At 37.2% G+C, this 16,251-nt stretch overlaps 1 protein-coding gene across 2 annotated transcripts in view; it reads right to left on the reverse strand.

Annotated features, from left to right (window-relative positions):
- The window catches only part of CSNK1G3 (casein kinase 1 gamma 3), a 73,686-nt gene that overhangs the window by 17,857 nt on the left and 39,578 nt on the right, over positions 1-16,251 (reverse strand). For both annotated transcript variants that reach the window (XM_064437957.1, XM_064437956.1), the window contains exons 5-8: positions 15,995-16,143; positions 14,518-14,752; positions 3,387-3,472; positions 3,171-3,255 (exon numbers count right to left, since the gene is read on the reverse strand). In XM_064437957.1, the coding sequence (XP_064294027.1) occupies positions 3,171-3,255; positions 3,387-3,472; positions 14,518-14,752; positions 15,995-16,143 (555 nt within the window). The remainder of the gene's footprint in view (positions 1-3,170; positions 3,256-3,386; positions 3,473-14,517; positions 14,753-15,994; positions 16,144-16,251) is intronic.

The following is a 16,251-nucleotide window of genomic DNA, read 5'->3' on the forward strand; positions in this document are numbered from 1 at the left end:
TCAGAAGCAGCACAACAGTATCACTGCATGCTCACCCTGACCCACACATCACATCCCAGTAAGTTTGGAAAAGCTGACATATTGGGGTACAAACAAGGTGCTGTAAGAAGCCTATCTTATGTCAGAAGATGGCTGAGAAGTGCAGAGGCAGTGCTAAGACTGAGCTACACTAAATTAAACTCTTTCAGAGATAGTGGGGTAGAGAGAGGGAGAAGAGAAAGTTTGCGAACAGCTTGATAATGAAAAGCTGTAAGGCAGCCTCATATTGGTCCTGTCAAGAACGCACCACAGGACAATGGTGCTGAGACATCCCAAATTACTCAGTTCTGGCAGTATTAAATGCTATGTTTTAGGCATGAGAAGATGGAGCAGTGGATAGGAGGAATTCCTTGGCACCTAAGGTCCAGCTCAGCAGACAAGCAACACTCTTCAACAGTACTAGCCAAGGAGATCAGTGTTTGAAGAAGGTAAAAAGAAATGTTGGCACTTTGCTAGGGACCTCTTTAATCATACCCTCCCAATGTAAACCAGAGCCCAAAGCACATAAGGCGTATCTTTAGAGGTATGAAGGCTGGATCTGAGCCATTTAATGCAGCTCAGTCTCTTACAATTGACTAACTCCAAAAAAATCAAATACCACCCTTATCATGCATTTGAAGAGAAATTCTAGGGTTCAAATCCTTCCTTGTATTTTATACGAGGTTTGAAACAGCAGTAGCGTTGCACACTCAAAGACAGTACAGTTCCACAGAATGTGGGATGAAAAATGTGTTTCATATGTGACAAAGACCAAAGTACCTTTCACTTATACTACAGAGTTCTCTTGCTTTATGGAACATCAACTAGCTCAGTCTGCAGTTGGACTGAAAAGAATTGAAATGATGGTGATGTACTTCTCATTCTATTCTATGTCTTAAGCAACAACAAGGACAATAAAAGGTAGAAAATGCTCAGATATTTGACATGCAAAGCCTTCCACATACAGGAATATATTTGTTATGAAAAGGTACATATGTACCACCAAAGAAGTTTATCTTTTGTGTTCTCCAAAGTCATATATCTTTTCCCCGTTCCACTTTCAGATCCAATCTCGTCAACAAGCATGTACTTCATTAAATTTGGTGGAAACAGTCCACTAGATATATGGAGCTACTTCATGCATAATTATTTCCAGGAATTGCACCATGTACTTAAATTAGATATTAATTTTTTTGAAAGGATTCTAACAACTACATAAAAATAAACATGCAAGACATGCATGCATTACTGGATGGAAAAGATTTACTCCAGAAAAGGTTCCCCCCCCCCCCCCCCATTTAATCTTTTGTCAATTCACTAAACGTATTATGTTCATACAGACCTTAGAGCAAATATCTGAAAAGTCAGTTTCATTTGGTTTTACTTTTTTTTTAATGCACAGAAGAAAAATGAAAAACATTAGTCCATTATCAATTTCTTATTTTTACCACAGGATTGGGAAAAATTTCAAAAGGCCATCCCGTACACCATCTTATCCCATAGCAAGTTGGTTATAGCCTTGTCTGCCTAGTTTTATTTCACATGACTGCAGTGAACGAAACTCCATAGTCTCTCAAGCAACAGCAATCCCTTCATGCTCTTTACTATATTTGAAACACGGGAGTTCAAATCTAAACTTAACTGTTAGGTATTACATCCATTACTTTGTCCTAGCTGCTGTGGCTGTAGCAAATAGATTCCTTTCATGACTGTAGTAGTCAAAAGGCACAGGAGAACTTCTTTCCCTCTCAATCTTGACTAAATCAATCTTTAGTGGTCTGCCTAGCATTTATAGTGTATAAGCACTCCCACTTCTTCATGAGATACCCTTAAAATAGGATACATTTTCTTGAAGTACGGTCCCCAAAGCTGAATGTACTGCTTCAGTTGTACAAAGAGGCTTTACAAAATAAGTAGAGTGGAAATGGCAATTCATGTGTCTTTCAGGCTATATCCTGTTTAGTAAAGGTATGTTTTTAAAAACAAGCAAACAAAAAATAGCAGCATTACACTGTTCACTTGCATTTACTTTGTGACCGACCGACTTTTAAGTCATTACCTAATGAGCCTTTCTGTACCCAACAATTCTTAATTTGGATTTGATCCTAACTTTGTATACTACCCTGAATATGACTTACTGAAGTGTAACTTATATTTTTAAGACTGTATTTGTAATCTGTCAAGATCCCTTCATTCCCACCCCACTGTCAAGCCTACAAATCTCAAACTTATCATTTGCAAGTTTAATAAACATTCAATTATACAAGGCACTCAAAAATACTGAACAGACCAAGCACAGATCTCTGTGGAATACCATTTTGTATTTCAAATCTGGCAACAACGTACTTAACTACTTCAAATCTTTTTTTACACTCTTCTTCCCATAGCAGATTCTTCTTTGATTATGTTTTTAAGATTACTTGCAAGAATATTTAAAATGAGCATCAAAAGCAAAAGCACTAAGTTTTCATGACATAAAACATGTACTTCCAGTCTACATGGCCTGCCTTGGACAGGATTTCCTTTCAGAAGAGGAAATCAAATCAGTTTATCATGAGCTATTCTCAGCAAATCCATTATGCCTATCAATGATATTGTGACTATTTTTTTAAGGTTTGTTTTTTCTTCCAAAATCCTGTCCATGTCATGTGCATGTCCCCTGTCCTGCACTGACTAGTCCAACTTTTAGAAAAATGTCATATTTGCTTCTCCCCAATTTTTCAATACCTCATTGACTGTCTGTGCACTTAAGGAGAACTAGAGTGACACCTGAAACTACTTGCAAATTATTTTAAATATTATTTCAAGTTGCTCCTAGTGCAGCTTGTTTTAAAAAGGCATTTGATATCTTATTTGAGCTGAAAAGGCTTACAAAATTTTATGTGTGAAAATACAAGCATAGATTAGTTGATCGCCATAAGAATATGATTCATAACTTTTTTAATGTTTCCTTTACAAGAATCTATCTTTGAAGAACACCAGCATTAGCTTAGTGCTGCTTCAAAGGATAGTGCTTTTATCTATTACCATAGTACATAATACATGTATTTGGAAGCATTATTTTATTTTTAAAAACAGATATTAAACAATTATCTATGCCATTTTCATTTTCTAAATCAATACACAACATTTTTGTTAACAGTAGACGTTACCTGGGAGGTTTTCACACAACAATTCTACAGACGTTACTCGTTTTGTGTCTCCAATTTTCTGATAACGTTCTTTTAATGTTTCAGCCTATGACACAAAAATAAAACAAGCTTCTGAAGTTATACAGTTTGCAGATAAACTCTCAGAAAGTAAAAGATAATGGCAAGAAAAGCTGGTTATCTGAAAACAGGACAGAGGAAGATATAAAAAGCCATTACCTTTAAACCTTGCCATGGAAGGCTTCCTCTGAGAAAATACATAAACATATGGCCTAAAGCTTCCATATCATCTCTTCTACTTTGCTCTGAAACAAAATTCAAATATTATGACAACATTCGATCTGCACAATTTTATATTATATTTAAAAGGTTAGCTTCAAAATTGCATTAAAAAATGGGAGGTATAAAGTACTTGAAATCAAACTGAGCATGTGGGTGGGGACTTGTGTATTATGGACTCCATTAATAAGACAGCTAAAGCAAAAAAAGCAGATTCAGAGTGCAGGTATATTAATTTCAACAGTACTTCACTTATCTCGCTATAAGAAATTGTTCTTATTTTAAAATACATTTTGACCTTTTACATACATAATCGCATTTTCATTATGGTATTTTTTTATCCATTAGTGGGGAACTTGAAACAATTTAAGAAAGCTTTATTTGAACACATTTTTCCACTGTAAAATCATGGAAAAGATGGTCTGTTTCTTGGGACCCCTTGAGGAATTTCGAGTAAGTTAGAGGTGGATTGAAGAAGGCTCAGAAGTCTTATTATCTGATCAGAAAGCAGCATGAAGAGGCATGTACATACAGTCTGCTCTCAAGTCCAGCTGACTTAAAAGCTAAGTTACAGAAGTCTATGTATGGCATGCCTACAATTTTTCATCAGTAGTAGCGCAGCAGCAGTCTTTGAAAAAGTTCACAGAAGGTTAAAAAGGAAAGTAACACGCAAAATGCAATGCAAATTTCAAAGTTCTCAAAGTACATTTCATATAATTTTTAAATAAAATCCATTATTCTTAGGAAAACTGAACATAACAGAATAGTAAAAGGCTTCAAATGACTAGTAGAAGAGAGATTTTTACATTTCCACCTGACTTCATTCTGTACTGCTGTTGAAACTTCTGTTACACAGTGTATTATGTGTTGTAGTAACAGGTATAGTTTACCTTAACTTTTATTTCCTCCCTGACATAAGGCAGAAAACCAGAATATTAGCATTGTTTCTACTCAGTATTTTCACAAAGGCAAAAATCACTATGCTTTGACAGCAAAAGAAACGGAGAAAAGTAAGTGAAAAAGTGTTTTAGATTTTGAACACAGGAAAGTTAAATCCAACCTGGCTTTGATCTGATCAACACAAAATATCGCCACAAATACACTGCATCTGAAAAACTCCTGACCTTCATTAAAAAAAAAAATTTACTTATTACTCTGTTTTCTTCAGCTATTTTCTAATTTGAACATTGATTAGACATATACTAGCAAATCCCTATGAAAATACAGAAAAAAAGTTTGGTAATTCAGAGCACAGGCTACATCTAGACCCTTCACGGCACATCTGCCAGCCATATGAGACTCAGTCATTTCTCTTTCACTTGTTTCCACATTTCCAATTCCCTTGCCAGCACTCTTCTTGTTTGTGTCCACTCCACCACTCTTTTTGTCCATTGCTGCCACTTTTCTCAGTGAGTACCCTCCAGCCAATCTGGTCTTTGAATTTCTCTGCCAACCCTGCAACATCCCATTTGCTGACCATGCGCTATCCTGATGCAACCATGCAGGTTAAGAAGAAAGCAGGAATAAGCAGTAGAGTTCTGTGCATGTCAGGTTTCAGTACATGCAGGAAACACTGATTCCAGTTGCCTGGAGAAGTCCTGTGCTCTTTACGAGACAGGGTAGATACGAAGATAATGAATACTTCATGAGCACTGCTCATGACAAATGCTTTCTGCAATGCAGTGTGTGTTTTATGCAAGACAGATCAGTGGTAAGAATACAAAAAAATGTTAGAAGTGCACAACAGATGGCCCATCTATGGGCAACACTAAGGTATGGCCCACAAAAAGGTATTGGAAAGTTCAATTTGGTCTCGCTAAGGAACAATAATTCCTCTCTTTTGCATTAACTTTTACATGTCATGCTGATAAAAAAAAATTAACCTCTTCTGAGTCCTGTGACTAGTGTGCCATGATGGATGGTTACAGACTCTTCAGGAGGGATAGGCAAGGCAAACAAGGTACAGGGGTGGCATTGTATGTAGTGGAGGAAATGGAAAGAATGGATCTTCCAGCTGAAGGTGGCACAGCCGAGAGCCTCTGGGTACCGATTAAGGGACAGATAAATAAAGCTGATCTTGTTATGGGAGTCTACAATAGGCCACCCAGCCAGGAGGATGACACCAATGATTTATTCTTTAAGGAACTAAGGGATACCTCTAAGTCATCTGCCCTTGTCCTTATAGGGGACTTCAACAGGCCAGATATCAAGTGGGAATACCACGCACTGGGACAAACAGGTCCAGATTGTTCCTACACTATCTGGACAATAACTTCTCGGTACAGATACTAAGGAAACCCACTAGGAAAGGTGCCTTCCTCAATTTATTACTCATTAACAGAGGATCTTGTGGGTGAAGTGGCAATTGGTGGCTGCCTTGACCACAGCGACCATGAAGCCATTAAGTTTAAAATCTATGGTAACAGCAGGAAAACTGCCAAGACAACTTCAACTCCAGATATGAGAAGAGTAGACTTAAGGTTGCTCAGGGAACTTAGTGAGGTCCCCTGCGAAAAAGTTTTTGAAGGTGCTGGGGTCCATCCATGATGGTCACTTTTTAAGTACCACCTCCTAAGAGCACAGGAGCAGGCAATTCTAAAATGTAGGGTATCAAGCAGGTTAGGAAGAAGGCCAGATTGGCTGAACAGTGATCTTCTAAAAACAAGTATATAGGCAGTGTAAGTAAGGTCAGGCAACATGGGACGACTACAGTGATGTTGTTTGCCACTGAAGGGAGGAAATTTGTGCAGCCAAAGCTCAATTAGAGTTGAAGCTGGCCAGTACTGTGATAGACAATAAAAAGGGATTTTTAAAATATGTTAATGGCAGAAGGCAGGCTAGAAATAACACTGGCCCGTTACTTGATGAGCATGATCACAAACAGGGACATAGAAGAAGCAAAGACATTTCGAGCTTTCTTCACCTCAGCCTTCAATACCAATGGTGGGCTCTGGGAACCCCAGAACCCTGGGCTAGAGAACCATGACTGTGGGAATGAAACTCCTAATCAACCCCAAACTACTGCAGGACTTGCTGCTCCAACTGAATCCTTATAAGTCAATGGGGCCTGATGATTCACCTGAGGGTACTTAAAGATCTGGCTGATGTCATAGCAAGACCTCTCTCAATGATTTTTTCAACTCTCTTGGGGATCTAGAGAGGTCCCAGTTGACTGGAAGCTGGCAAATGTTAACCCAGCCTTCAAGAAAGGCAAAAGGGATGAGCCCAGTAACTACAGGCCTGTCAGTCTCACTTCTGTGCCTGGTAAAATTATGGAGAAGATTATTCTGGGAGTTTTTGAAAAACACCTGAAAGACAACAGTCTTCTGCAGAATCATGGTTCTGGTCAACAGCAAGCTGAACATGAGCCAACAGCGTGCCCTGGCAGCCAAGAGGGCCAAACGTGCCCTGGGGTGCATCAAGCCCTGCATTGCAGCCAGGCGAGGGAGGGGATTGTCCCGCTCTGCTCTGCGCTGGGGCGGCCTCACCTCCAGTGCTGTGGGCAGGTTTGGGTGCCACAGTACATTAGGGGTGTAAAGCTACTGGAGAGTGTCCAGAGGAGGGCCACAAAGTTGGTGAAAGGTTTAGAGGAAAAGTTACATGAGGAGCGGCTAAAGTCACTTGGATTGTTCAGCCTGGAGAACAGACTGAGGGCAGACCTCATGGCGGTCTGCAGCTTCCTCACAAGGGGAGGAGGAGGGGCAGGCACTGATCTCTTCTCTCTGGTGACTGATGACAGGACCTGAGGGAATGGCAGGAAGATGTGCCAGGGGAGGTTCAGACTGGATGTTAGGAAAAGATTCTTCCCGCAGAGGGTGGTGGAGCCCTGGAACAGGCTCCCCAGGGAGGCAGTCAAAGCACCAAACCTGACACTATTCAAGAAGCACTTGGACAACACCTTCAGACGCATGGTGTGAATTTGGAGTTGTCCTGTGCAGGTCCAGGAGGTGGACTTGATGATCCTTGTGGGTCCCTTCCAACTCAGGGTATTCTATGATTTTATGATTCCTTTAAAGAAAAAAAAAAAAAAAACCACACACAACACAGACCTTGTTGAGGCAATTGCTCCTTCACTGATAGTCCTTTCTATGAAGGGAGGAACTTCCAATCTCTTTACCCTGAAATGATTTCAGATTAAGAGGAATTTTTTTTTAAATGAGCTTTGGACCACTGGAGATACTTCTGTAGGATAGTTCTGTGGGAACTACTTCTAGGATATACCAGCTGAATGTAGAATGCCCTCGAAAATCTGCTAAAGGGGTGGGGGTTTTTTTGTTTGGATTTTTTTAATTTTGGGGGAAGTGGATTGTTATCTAAAACCCACTTGAGCTCTTCACTGATCACTTTCGAGTAATTAAAAAAATAGTAATCAAATATCCTTTTCTATGGAATTCAAGATAAGCCTGAGAAACAGGAAAGTCAAAGATTGTATTGCTATTTTTAGAAGAAGGGCCTCTGAAAACTGGAAGAAATCTAGCAGCGCGCTAGCTGGAACACAAATGGATTTCAAGCATCAGCTGGAGGAAGGGCTCTTAATGTACACTGATCCTAGTGCATCACAATTTAATGAGATTGAGAGAATCTGTTGCTTAAAAGGCAGTATGATCATAAGATGACAAACACAAAGCTTTAGGGCACATGGCCTCCTCTCTCTCAAGGAGTTCACCTGAAGCTAGCTAAATTACTAAGAAACGAATAGCTGTTTAGTTCAGAAGCTATAGATAAATTAATCATCATGATTCAAATAGTTTGATTTTAACAAAAACTAGAGCATCATTCAGAAGACTATCTTTTTTTTAGCCCACAAGGAAAAGTAACCATAAGACAGGTCAAACAACAGACATTCAGTCTTCAGTAAGTGTGTATTATAAACAACTGCATTCCCCTCCAAAGAAAGCTCCACTGCTTGCTATAGGAATAATGCTAAAACAGTAGAAACATACTATTTGGATCAGAACACACAGTATTAGCTACCTAGATGATTGCAAGGTTTGATACACAGATTCATTACTGCAATCAAAGTAGATGGAAAGTGACAATCTACATATCCTGAACCGTCAGTCTATAAAATTTAGCAAAAATAAATTTTAAAGTGGCGACTGAAAGTTGCTAGGACTCCTGGAGGGCATTCACCACAAAGCACAGCCTGTAACTGCAGAAAACTTTTTTTTTTCTTTGTGTTTCTGGAAAAACTCCAGTATTTAAGCTAATACAATCTTAAGTCCAAACTTTTATTGTTATTACAGTAGGAAATGCATTTAAACCAATCAAATGTAGAATTATTTTTTGCTGGTTTAGATTACAAAAAGGTCTGCTCCCAAGAAAACCAATTTGAAATCTAGAACATATGACAGCTCCCATAACAGAGGAGATCTACTTTAAAAGGTAAGGGTAGGGTGGGTGGGTTTGGTTTTGTTTGAAGATAAGTACTGTTTAAAAAAATTTACATAATTTGGCCTTTCAATTAATATTAAAGAGCAGAGCTGTTTCATTCCCAAAAGTTTTCTTCAATGAATACCTGAGACCCTAACTTCTGCCTCTTCAACAGTTAAGCACTACCAAGAAAAGACCAATAGAACCAAGGATATTAGTTGTTTTCCCAGAGAACATTACAGATAGCCTTATTATAGCAATTACAACTTCCTGTGACTACATTTCCTGTAGCAAATAACTTAGACAACAATTCAGTGTGCTGCTTTCCTGAATTTAGGGAAATCCAAAATCAATTCCCAATTTAGATTTCCAGCAAATACAGGAAACTGTAGAACTTTTTACAGATGCAGGTTTGTCTTCCCTAAGCTTCCAGTCAGAATCTACATTCTCTGGGATCCCTCTCTCCCTTCCTGAAAATAAAGGAGACTAGAAAATAAGCATAGAGTAATTTTATCCCCCAGAGAAGTTACGCTTAAGAAGCAAGCGCACCAGTCACATGCTGATAAGGCCTGAAGAACATTTGTATTCCCTTCAAAGAGCTATCTGAATAAAGCCACATTATTTCTCACATAGGCAAAAAATATGTTCTATTCCAGCTTTGCACAAAACTACCAGAAAGCCCTGATCAAATGTATGTTTCTGGAACAAAGTATTATTGAATTAATTGTTACTGAACATCATGTAGCCTATATATCACCTTCTATATGCACCTCAGAAGAGTGGGCCTTGGTAGTTTTGTGCAAGTTTCAAGTAAACATATGCAAACATTTAAAGTCTTTCTAGTTACTATGTACTCGTTATGACACTTTAAAACACTGTGGATCCTAAAATGTACTTTTGATCAAAGAACAACATACTTTCTTCAAGTTACAGTTCAATAAATGCATACTTGAAATCAGCCTATAAGAGAATGTGAACCTGACAGGCTCCCACTTTACTGAAAACACACTTGTTTTTCACAAGGGTCAGCTGACACCTTGGATAGTCAAGAAGCAGTAATTCATGCATTAGTTTTGCTATCAGACCATTCAAGTTGCTAGGAAAATTGCCTACAGGCTAAAAATATTGCCCTAAAAAAGTATATCAGCATCAATATCCTCCATGCTGAATGTATTCTATATGCCACTGTCTCTGCAACCAAAGGGACAACAGAGCTTGAAAAGCTCCAGTGTTCTGTAAATCCCAATGCACCCATTAAAGGAACATTACGTTTTTAGAGGTGCAACACAGAATATACAGAAAAAACAAACTCTGCTTAAAGGATAGGCTATGAAATTAAGAGCACCAGTGTTTGTTAGACCTAAAAGATCATGATGAATAATTCTCTGTCACCCAAAGAAATGCATGCAAAATAATAAGGTCAAGAAGAACCACTGCTCTGAGTCTGAACTGAAGCAGAGTTATTACATGAGGTTGTGCTTCTTTGCTTAGCAACATTACTGCAAAGATTTCAGAAAGGCATTCTAAAACTTTTCCATCTGTGTTTAACAATAATGTATATATTTGGGAACCTCCTGTGACAAGGAGACTTCCTACAGTAAAGTGAGACAAGCTACTGAGTATTAGCTTTGTCACAGCTACCTTTTCAGAGGAGCCAGTATATAACTATCCACTCTTTCTTGTGGCTTTGCATCATGCTGAAGGCTACAGAACTATAGAATACACAAGTTAAATTTGGCAGAACTTTCACATGTATTAAACAAGTTACCATTACACAAAAATAAACCTGTCCAACCAGAGATCAAGGTTCTACTTAAGGACTGGAAAAGTCTCCCTTGAAGCAGAAGTGTCATTCTTGTGTTAATGTTGGACATGTAATCCCCTCAAAATCCAGTTACGTTCTTCAAGTAACTACCAGTTCTGCATTTTCTTTTATCTTCTTAAGTTTTATTGGTGGTGTGTGTCTCATTTAAGAATGACTGAAAGAGCTTATTTGATTTTAAAATTGGTTGTATCACTTTAAGCTAACACCAGCTTGATATACCATGCCTGAAAAATAAAGAGAATCATTCCTTTACTTGAGGAACTTGCATTCTAAGAATTATGTTTAGGAAGCTCCAACCCTGCTATCTAATCTTTAAAAATGTTCCCAGTGTTAAATATTCATGATACGATTAGGAAATACTAGTATTTCTACTATTGTTCTTTAAATAAGAAAAAATAATTTAATCTAACCTTACAGCTCTTTGGCCCTAATATGCCTTAACAATGCAGTTTCAGCCTTTACTTGGTGAAGAATAATAAATCCAGCAAACATGACATACTTAGAATAATTTGGTTGCTTTTTACACATCCTTTTACTATGTGAATGAATACAGAATTATGGTCAGCTTCATATACAATGCATTTTTGGATAGTTAAGTGGTATGGGGAGGCTTTCATGATATAATAATAACTTAAATATAAAGTTAATAATAGCATATATTTAATATGCTATTACAGCCTGCTTCTTATCAAGAATTTCAAAACCCACTGACATCAACAATGACAAAGCTTAGAGTCATGACAAATTTGTCAGTGTGGTCATAACTATAAAATATTGTAGCACTCTAGTAAGTGTTGCTATAAAGATAAAATTCTTCTTCCATTTTCAAACACTAAAGAACTGTTAAAAGAAAGCTGGTATATTTAATTTCTAACACAGGGGAAAGGCCAAAATGTACTAAAACAGTAACAACGTAGTGAGAAAGTAGGGAACTTTTTCTGTTCTGTATGCATTACAGGAACAGATATTACTGGCACAAAGAGGTGGTGGAGTCACCCTCCTTTGAGATATTCAAAAGCCATCTGGACATGGTCCTGGGCAACCATTTCTAGGTGGCCTGCTTGATCAGGAAGGTTGAACAAGGTGACCCCCACAGGTCCCTACCAACCTCAATCATTCTGTGATTAGTCCACTACTGGAATATTTCTTTACTTGTCAAGGGTCACCAGACACTTCTGTAATAAGGAAAGGAACCACAGTGGCCACTTTGCTATGGCAAATATGAATGCTAATACTTAACCTGTCCACTACTGAAACATGTAACTGGTACCTTCTAATTCTAAGACATTTCCCGAGACTAAAGCCAGCAGTTGAAGATGTACAGAACAGGATGAGCTCTTTCACAGCTGCTCTGTTACATATAAACCCACTTACTAAGCTTAGCCAAGCAAGCAGTATTCTAGGATGCTCACAGAGCCAAGAGTCTCAATTGCTGTTCACATGATTTGGTTATATCTAGGTATTAAGTGTGACTTAATATTGTTGGGAATTGTGCATTTCTGATGCATAGCTACAAAGAATTACACTGGTGCTTCATATACTTAGCAGAAACTTATCTCAAGTATCTTTTACTTACCTTAATTCCATACTTTCTACAGAAGCAATTCCAAAAAACTGAAAAGACAGGCACAAGAGGCCAATCTCCCACCTTTAAAGAGGGAAGCAACTATTATTTTGTCTTATTTTCAGAACTTCCCCCTAAAAGCATGCATATATAGAAGGTAGCCACCCTGCGAATGTTTCCAAGATGTGAGACTACCAATGACATTTTAAAAGCAACTCAAAAGGGTGCCTCCAAAATCAGGCATCAGATACAAAGGCAAGACAGTTACATGTTAAACAGCACTTTTTCCATCTCCCTAAGAAAATATGCAGTGTGTAAATATGTAAAAAGTTATTAAAATGTATGTGTACTGTACCTAAATATAAATCTTATCAAGTGACTGGGATCACCTTTCAGCAGTTACCCAATTTAGTCCTTTCTGACCATAAACTTCTAATAATCTGAGGACCTTAATATGCACTGATAATCTTACATATGGATACATAACATAGCTATAGTTACACCTGCTTTTTTCTCCCTACTTAATGGAGAGATCAGAGGTTGTTTTAGGAACCTGCATGGAAAAAGCACGATCAACTCATGCAAAATCTGAAACAAATGGTAGAATTGGTTTGCACAGCATGAAATTAAATCCTTCAGCTTTGCTTGTGAAGAAACAAAGAAGCCAGAAAATGCAGAGATGCAAGTCATGTGAAATACAATTCCAAATGAATTTTAACTTATCAAGTAATGTTTGGCCATGTGAAATCAATACCCTTCTGAAATGTCAACATAGAAAAACATCTGGTTTCATCATCAGTTAAATGCACCTGCTTAAGTCTGCCTCCTTTCTGTTTAAGATTTACAGGTTTTGTTTAATTTGAAAAAGCTCCACATTCTTTACCTTGCCTGGAGATGCTGCAAATTTCCCAAGTCTGCTGTCCTGAAGTTAGTTAGTCCTGAAGAAAGTTAGACAGATCCTTCATCCCGACTTATTTCGAGACTAAGGCACCAAGAGAAAAGCAGAAATAGGAAGACCCCCCTCATACTGACTAAGTAAAAAAAAAATTTGCCTATAGACGACGTTAACAGCTGAACACACATGCCTAATTATTATCCTTTACAGGAAATCTATTATGATTTTATTTTTAAAAAATATATTAAATTTAATTACTTTTGAAGTGCTGATGCATGTCCAAAGAGCAATGAAGCTGGAATTGTTTAGCCTGGAGAAGAGGAGGCTGAGGGGAGACCTTATGACTCTCTACAAGTACATGAAAGAAGGTTGCAGTGAGGTGGGCGTCACTCCCAAGCACCAAGCAACTGGACAACAGGGAACAGCCTCTTTAAGATCCTAAAAGGATCTTTGCTAACATAAACGTTTCTATGATTCTACACGTTAACATAATTTCATCAGCTACAGCTGCTAATCACAAGCCACTATGGTCTGATTTTATTGATAAAACACCTTACTACTCTCTGGAAAACGTGAATGGTTCCTCATTTGCCTTATTAACATGAAGTACCTTTGAACTTTAAGTATTGTGCAACATTTTTAATGATCAATTCAAAGAGAAACCTAATTAGCAATTACCATGCAATGACATGCAACTGGTTTACACAAAATCAAAGGTGTCAAACCTGTTTTCAATAGAAAACCTCTATAATAATTGGAATAAATATAAGCTACTTTGAGTGCTCACACACCTTTTCCCAGCTGAATTTATTCATTCAATAATAACAACTTACCTCTCAATATATCCTGTCATTTCTTTAGCTCATCATATTCACAACAGGATCATAATCTTTAACTATTCTGACAAAGCCTCAATATAAACTTTTACCTTAATAGTATAAGCATAAAAAAAAAAAATAAATCGGCATCAAATATAAACTACTATTATTCCACTAAATGGTGCATTTCAAAAGGATCAAAAACTGTCAAGGTAGTATTGAAAGTCTATGCTGTTGCAATCTGTTCACTTTCATATCTTTAATAAAACATATCTACTTTCCACCCATCCCACCCCACCACGGCATACTTCTAACATGAAGATGTGATGATACAAAAAGATGCACCTCATCTTTCTTTTATGAATATCTAACAAAAAATAATTCTTTGCTGAGACATGAACACAATGATCAGAGAACCAGCGAACCATTTTCCCATAAACAGTATTTCCATAAGGACAAACTATGATTTTGAACAGTACAAAAGACTTGCAGCTCTTAATGACTACAGACAGAAAAATTATAACTTGAAAACAAGGTGATTTCAGACAAATGAAAGCTGTTGAATTCTTGTTCCTGCACTTAAAAAGCACACGTACCTCTTCCTAAATGTGTATTTATACTCATGTATCTAGCTGTTCCTGTAAGGCTCTTGTGTTCTCGATACGGTATGTGCTGCTCTGTTTCTGGATCTATATACTCCTTTGCCAAACCAAAATCTATAATATGAATAATTTTCTGGGTTTTGTTTCCAGGTCGTCCTATTAAGAAGTTCTCAGGTTTTACATCTCTGTATATCAAGTTCTTTGAATGGACATATTCCATACGAGAAATCTTTAATAAAAGGAAAAAACAACAGAAAGTTTAGTTGAAGCTTCAGGTTGCCATATTAAATTGTGGCAGAAGCTAAATATCTTACATTGAGTTTATATTTAGAGAAAATCACCCCGTATATCACCTTAAAAGCAAAGGGCTATTGCTCTTAACAAGGTATCTCCCAGTTAGAATCAATTAAAATTGTACACATCCCCTAAACAGATACACCACATAGTGTGTTGGAAATTTATACACTGGACATTAGACATGAATTAGTATATAACAGAAGTTATCTTTTTTAAGAACAGCTGGCACCAAGTATGTTTTGTGCATGTTAATATTATAACCAGAAATTACATCATCAAGCAGTGAGCACTGATGTACAATGTCAATCTATTACATATTAAAAGTAAAAATGAGAAAAGCACTGGAAGTTGACCAATACACATATAACCTCCACTCTAGCTGGATCTTTCTATCAAAAGTTATATATTCAGAAAGGGACAGCAAGTATTAAATAAAGATAATCTTTGATCTGATAATTTGAGCATTTTAAAAAATTAACTTTGTCATTTTGACTATAAGCAAGCTGAATATGTCTATACGTCTATAGTTGTAGGCCTGTTATCCAATTACAGTTGTGTTTTAAACAGCTATTTTTACCCTTCGTGGGTAAAAATATCACTAGCTATTTAGGGAAGTGGAGGTTCAGTATCATTAATATTTCATAAGGACTTATTAAAAACACATTGAATCAAGGTAAACATGCAAAGCTTTATTTCTCTTTCTCTCTGCTTCCACCTATCCTCAGGTAGGAACCAAATCAGGAAGTCTTCAGCAGAAATCCTTCATCTAACAATTTCGTACTATTTTAGTATTTCTAGAAGAGTTTGAGGATTTGTTTGCTTGCTTGCTTTCTGATAATATCCAGGAAAAGTATTTATGCTATTCATTTTTATTTCATGAAGGTTTTCTCTTAAGAGTACATCAAACTAAAAATTCCTATCAGGTTGTGATTATGAGAACTCAGAAGACACAATGAAACTACATTAATGCAATGATTCTTGAAAAACTAGAACAAAGTAAATGGAAGTGACATAACACAGTCTTCCTGATAAAACTATCACAGGCTCTTTAGAAGCCACCAACACTTGTTTAAACACTAGAAGTGCAAATCTCCTAAGTGACATAAGCGTTTAATCCATTGAACCGACTCAGTTATTCCAATGAAAACTCAAATTAACATCTAATTCTACTTACCAACTGTATGGCTATCATAAGAACGGTTTTAAGAGAAAATGTCCTACCACACAAGTCAAATAAATCTTCCAGACTAGGTCCAAGCAGTTCTAGCACCATAGCATTATATTTGCCACATGGGCCAAAATAGTAAACCTGAGGTATTCCATCTGTAAAATGAAGATACAAATAAATTATAAGAGGTTAAACAAGATTAATGAACACACCAATAAAATTCCTACCCAAATTCAAGTTGATCTGAAGTTAAAAATCCATTT

This window comes from Phalacrocorax carbo, chromosome Z, assembly GCF_963921805.1.
Source record: "Phalacrocorax carbo chromosome Z, bPhaCar2.1, whole genome shotgun sequence".
Taxonomy (NCBI): Eukaryota; Metazoa; Chordata; class Aves; order Suliformes; family Phalacrocoracidae; genus Phalacrocorax; species Phalacrocorax carbo.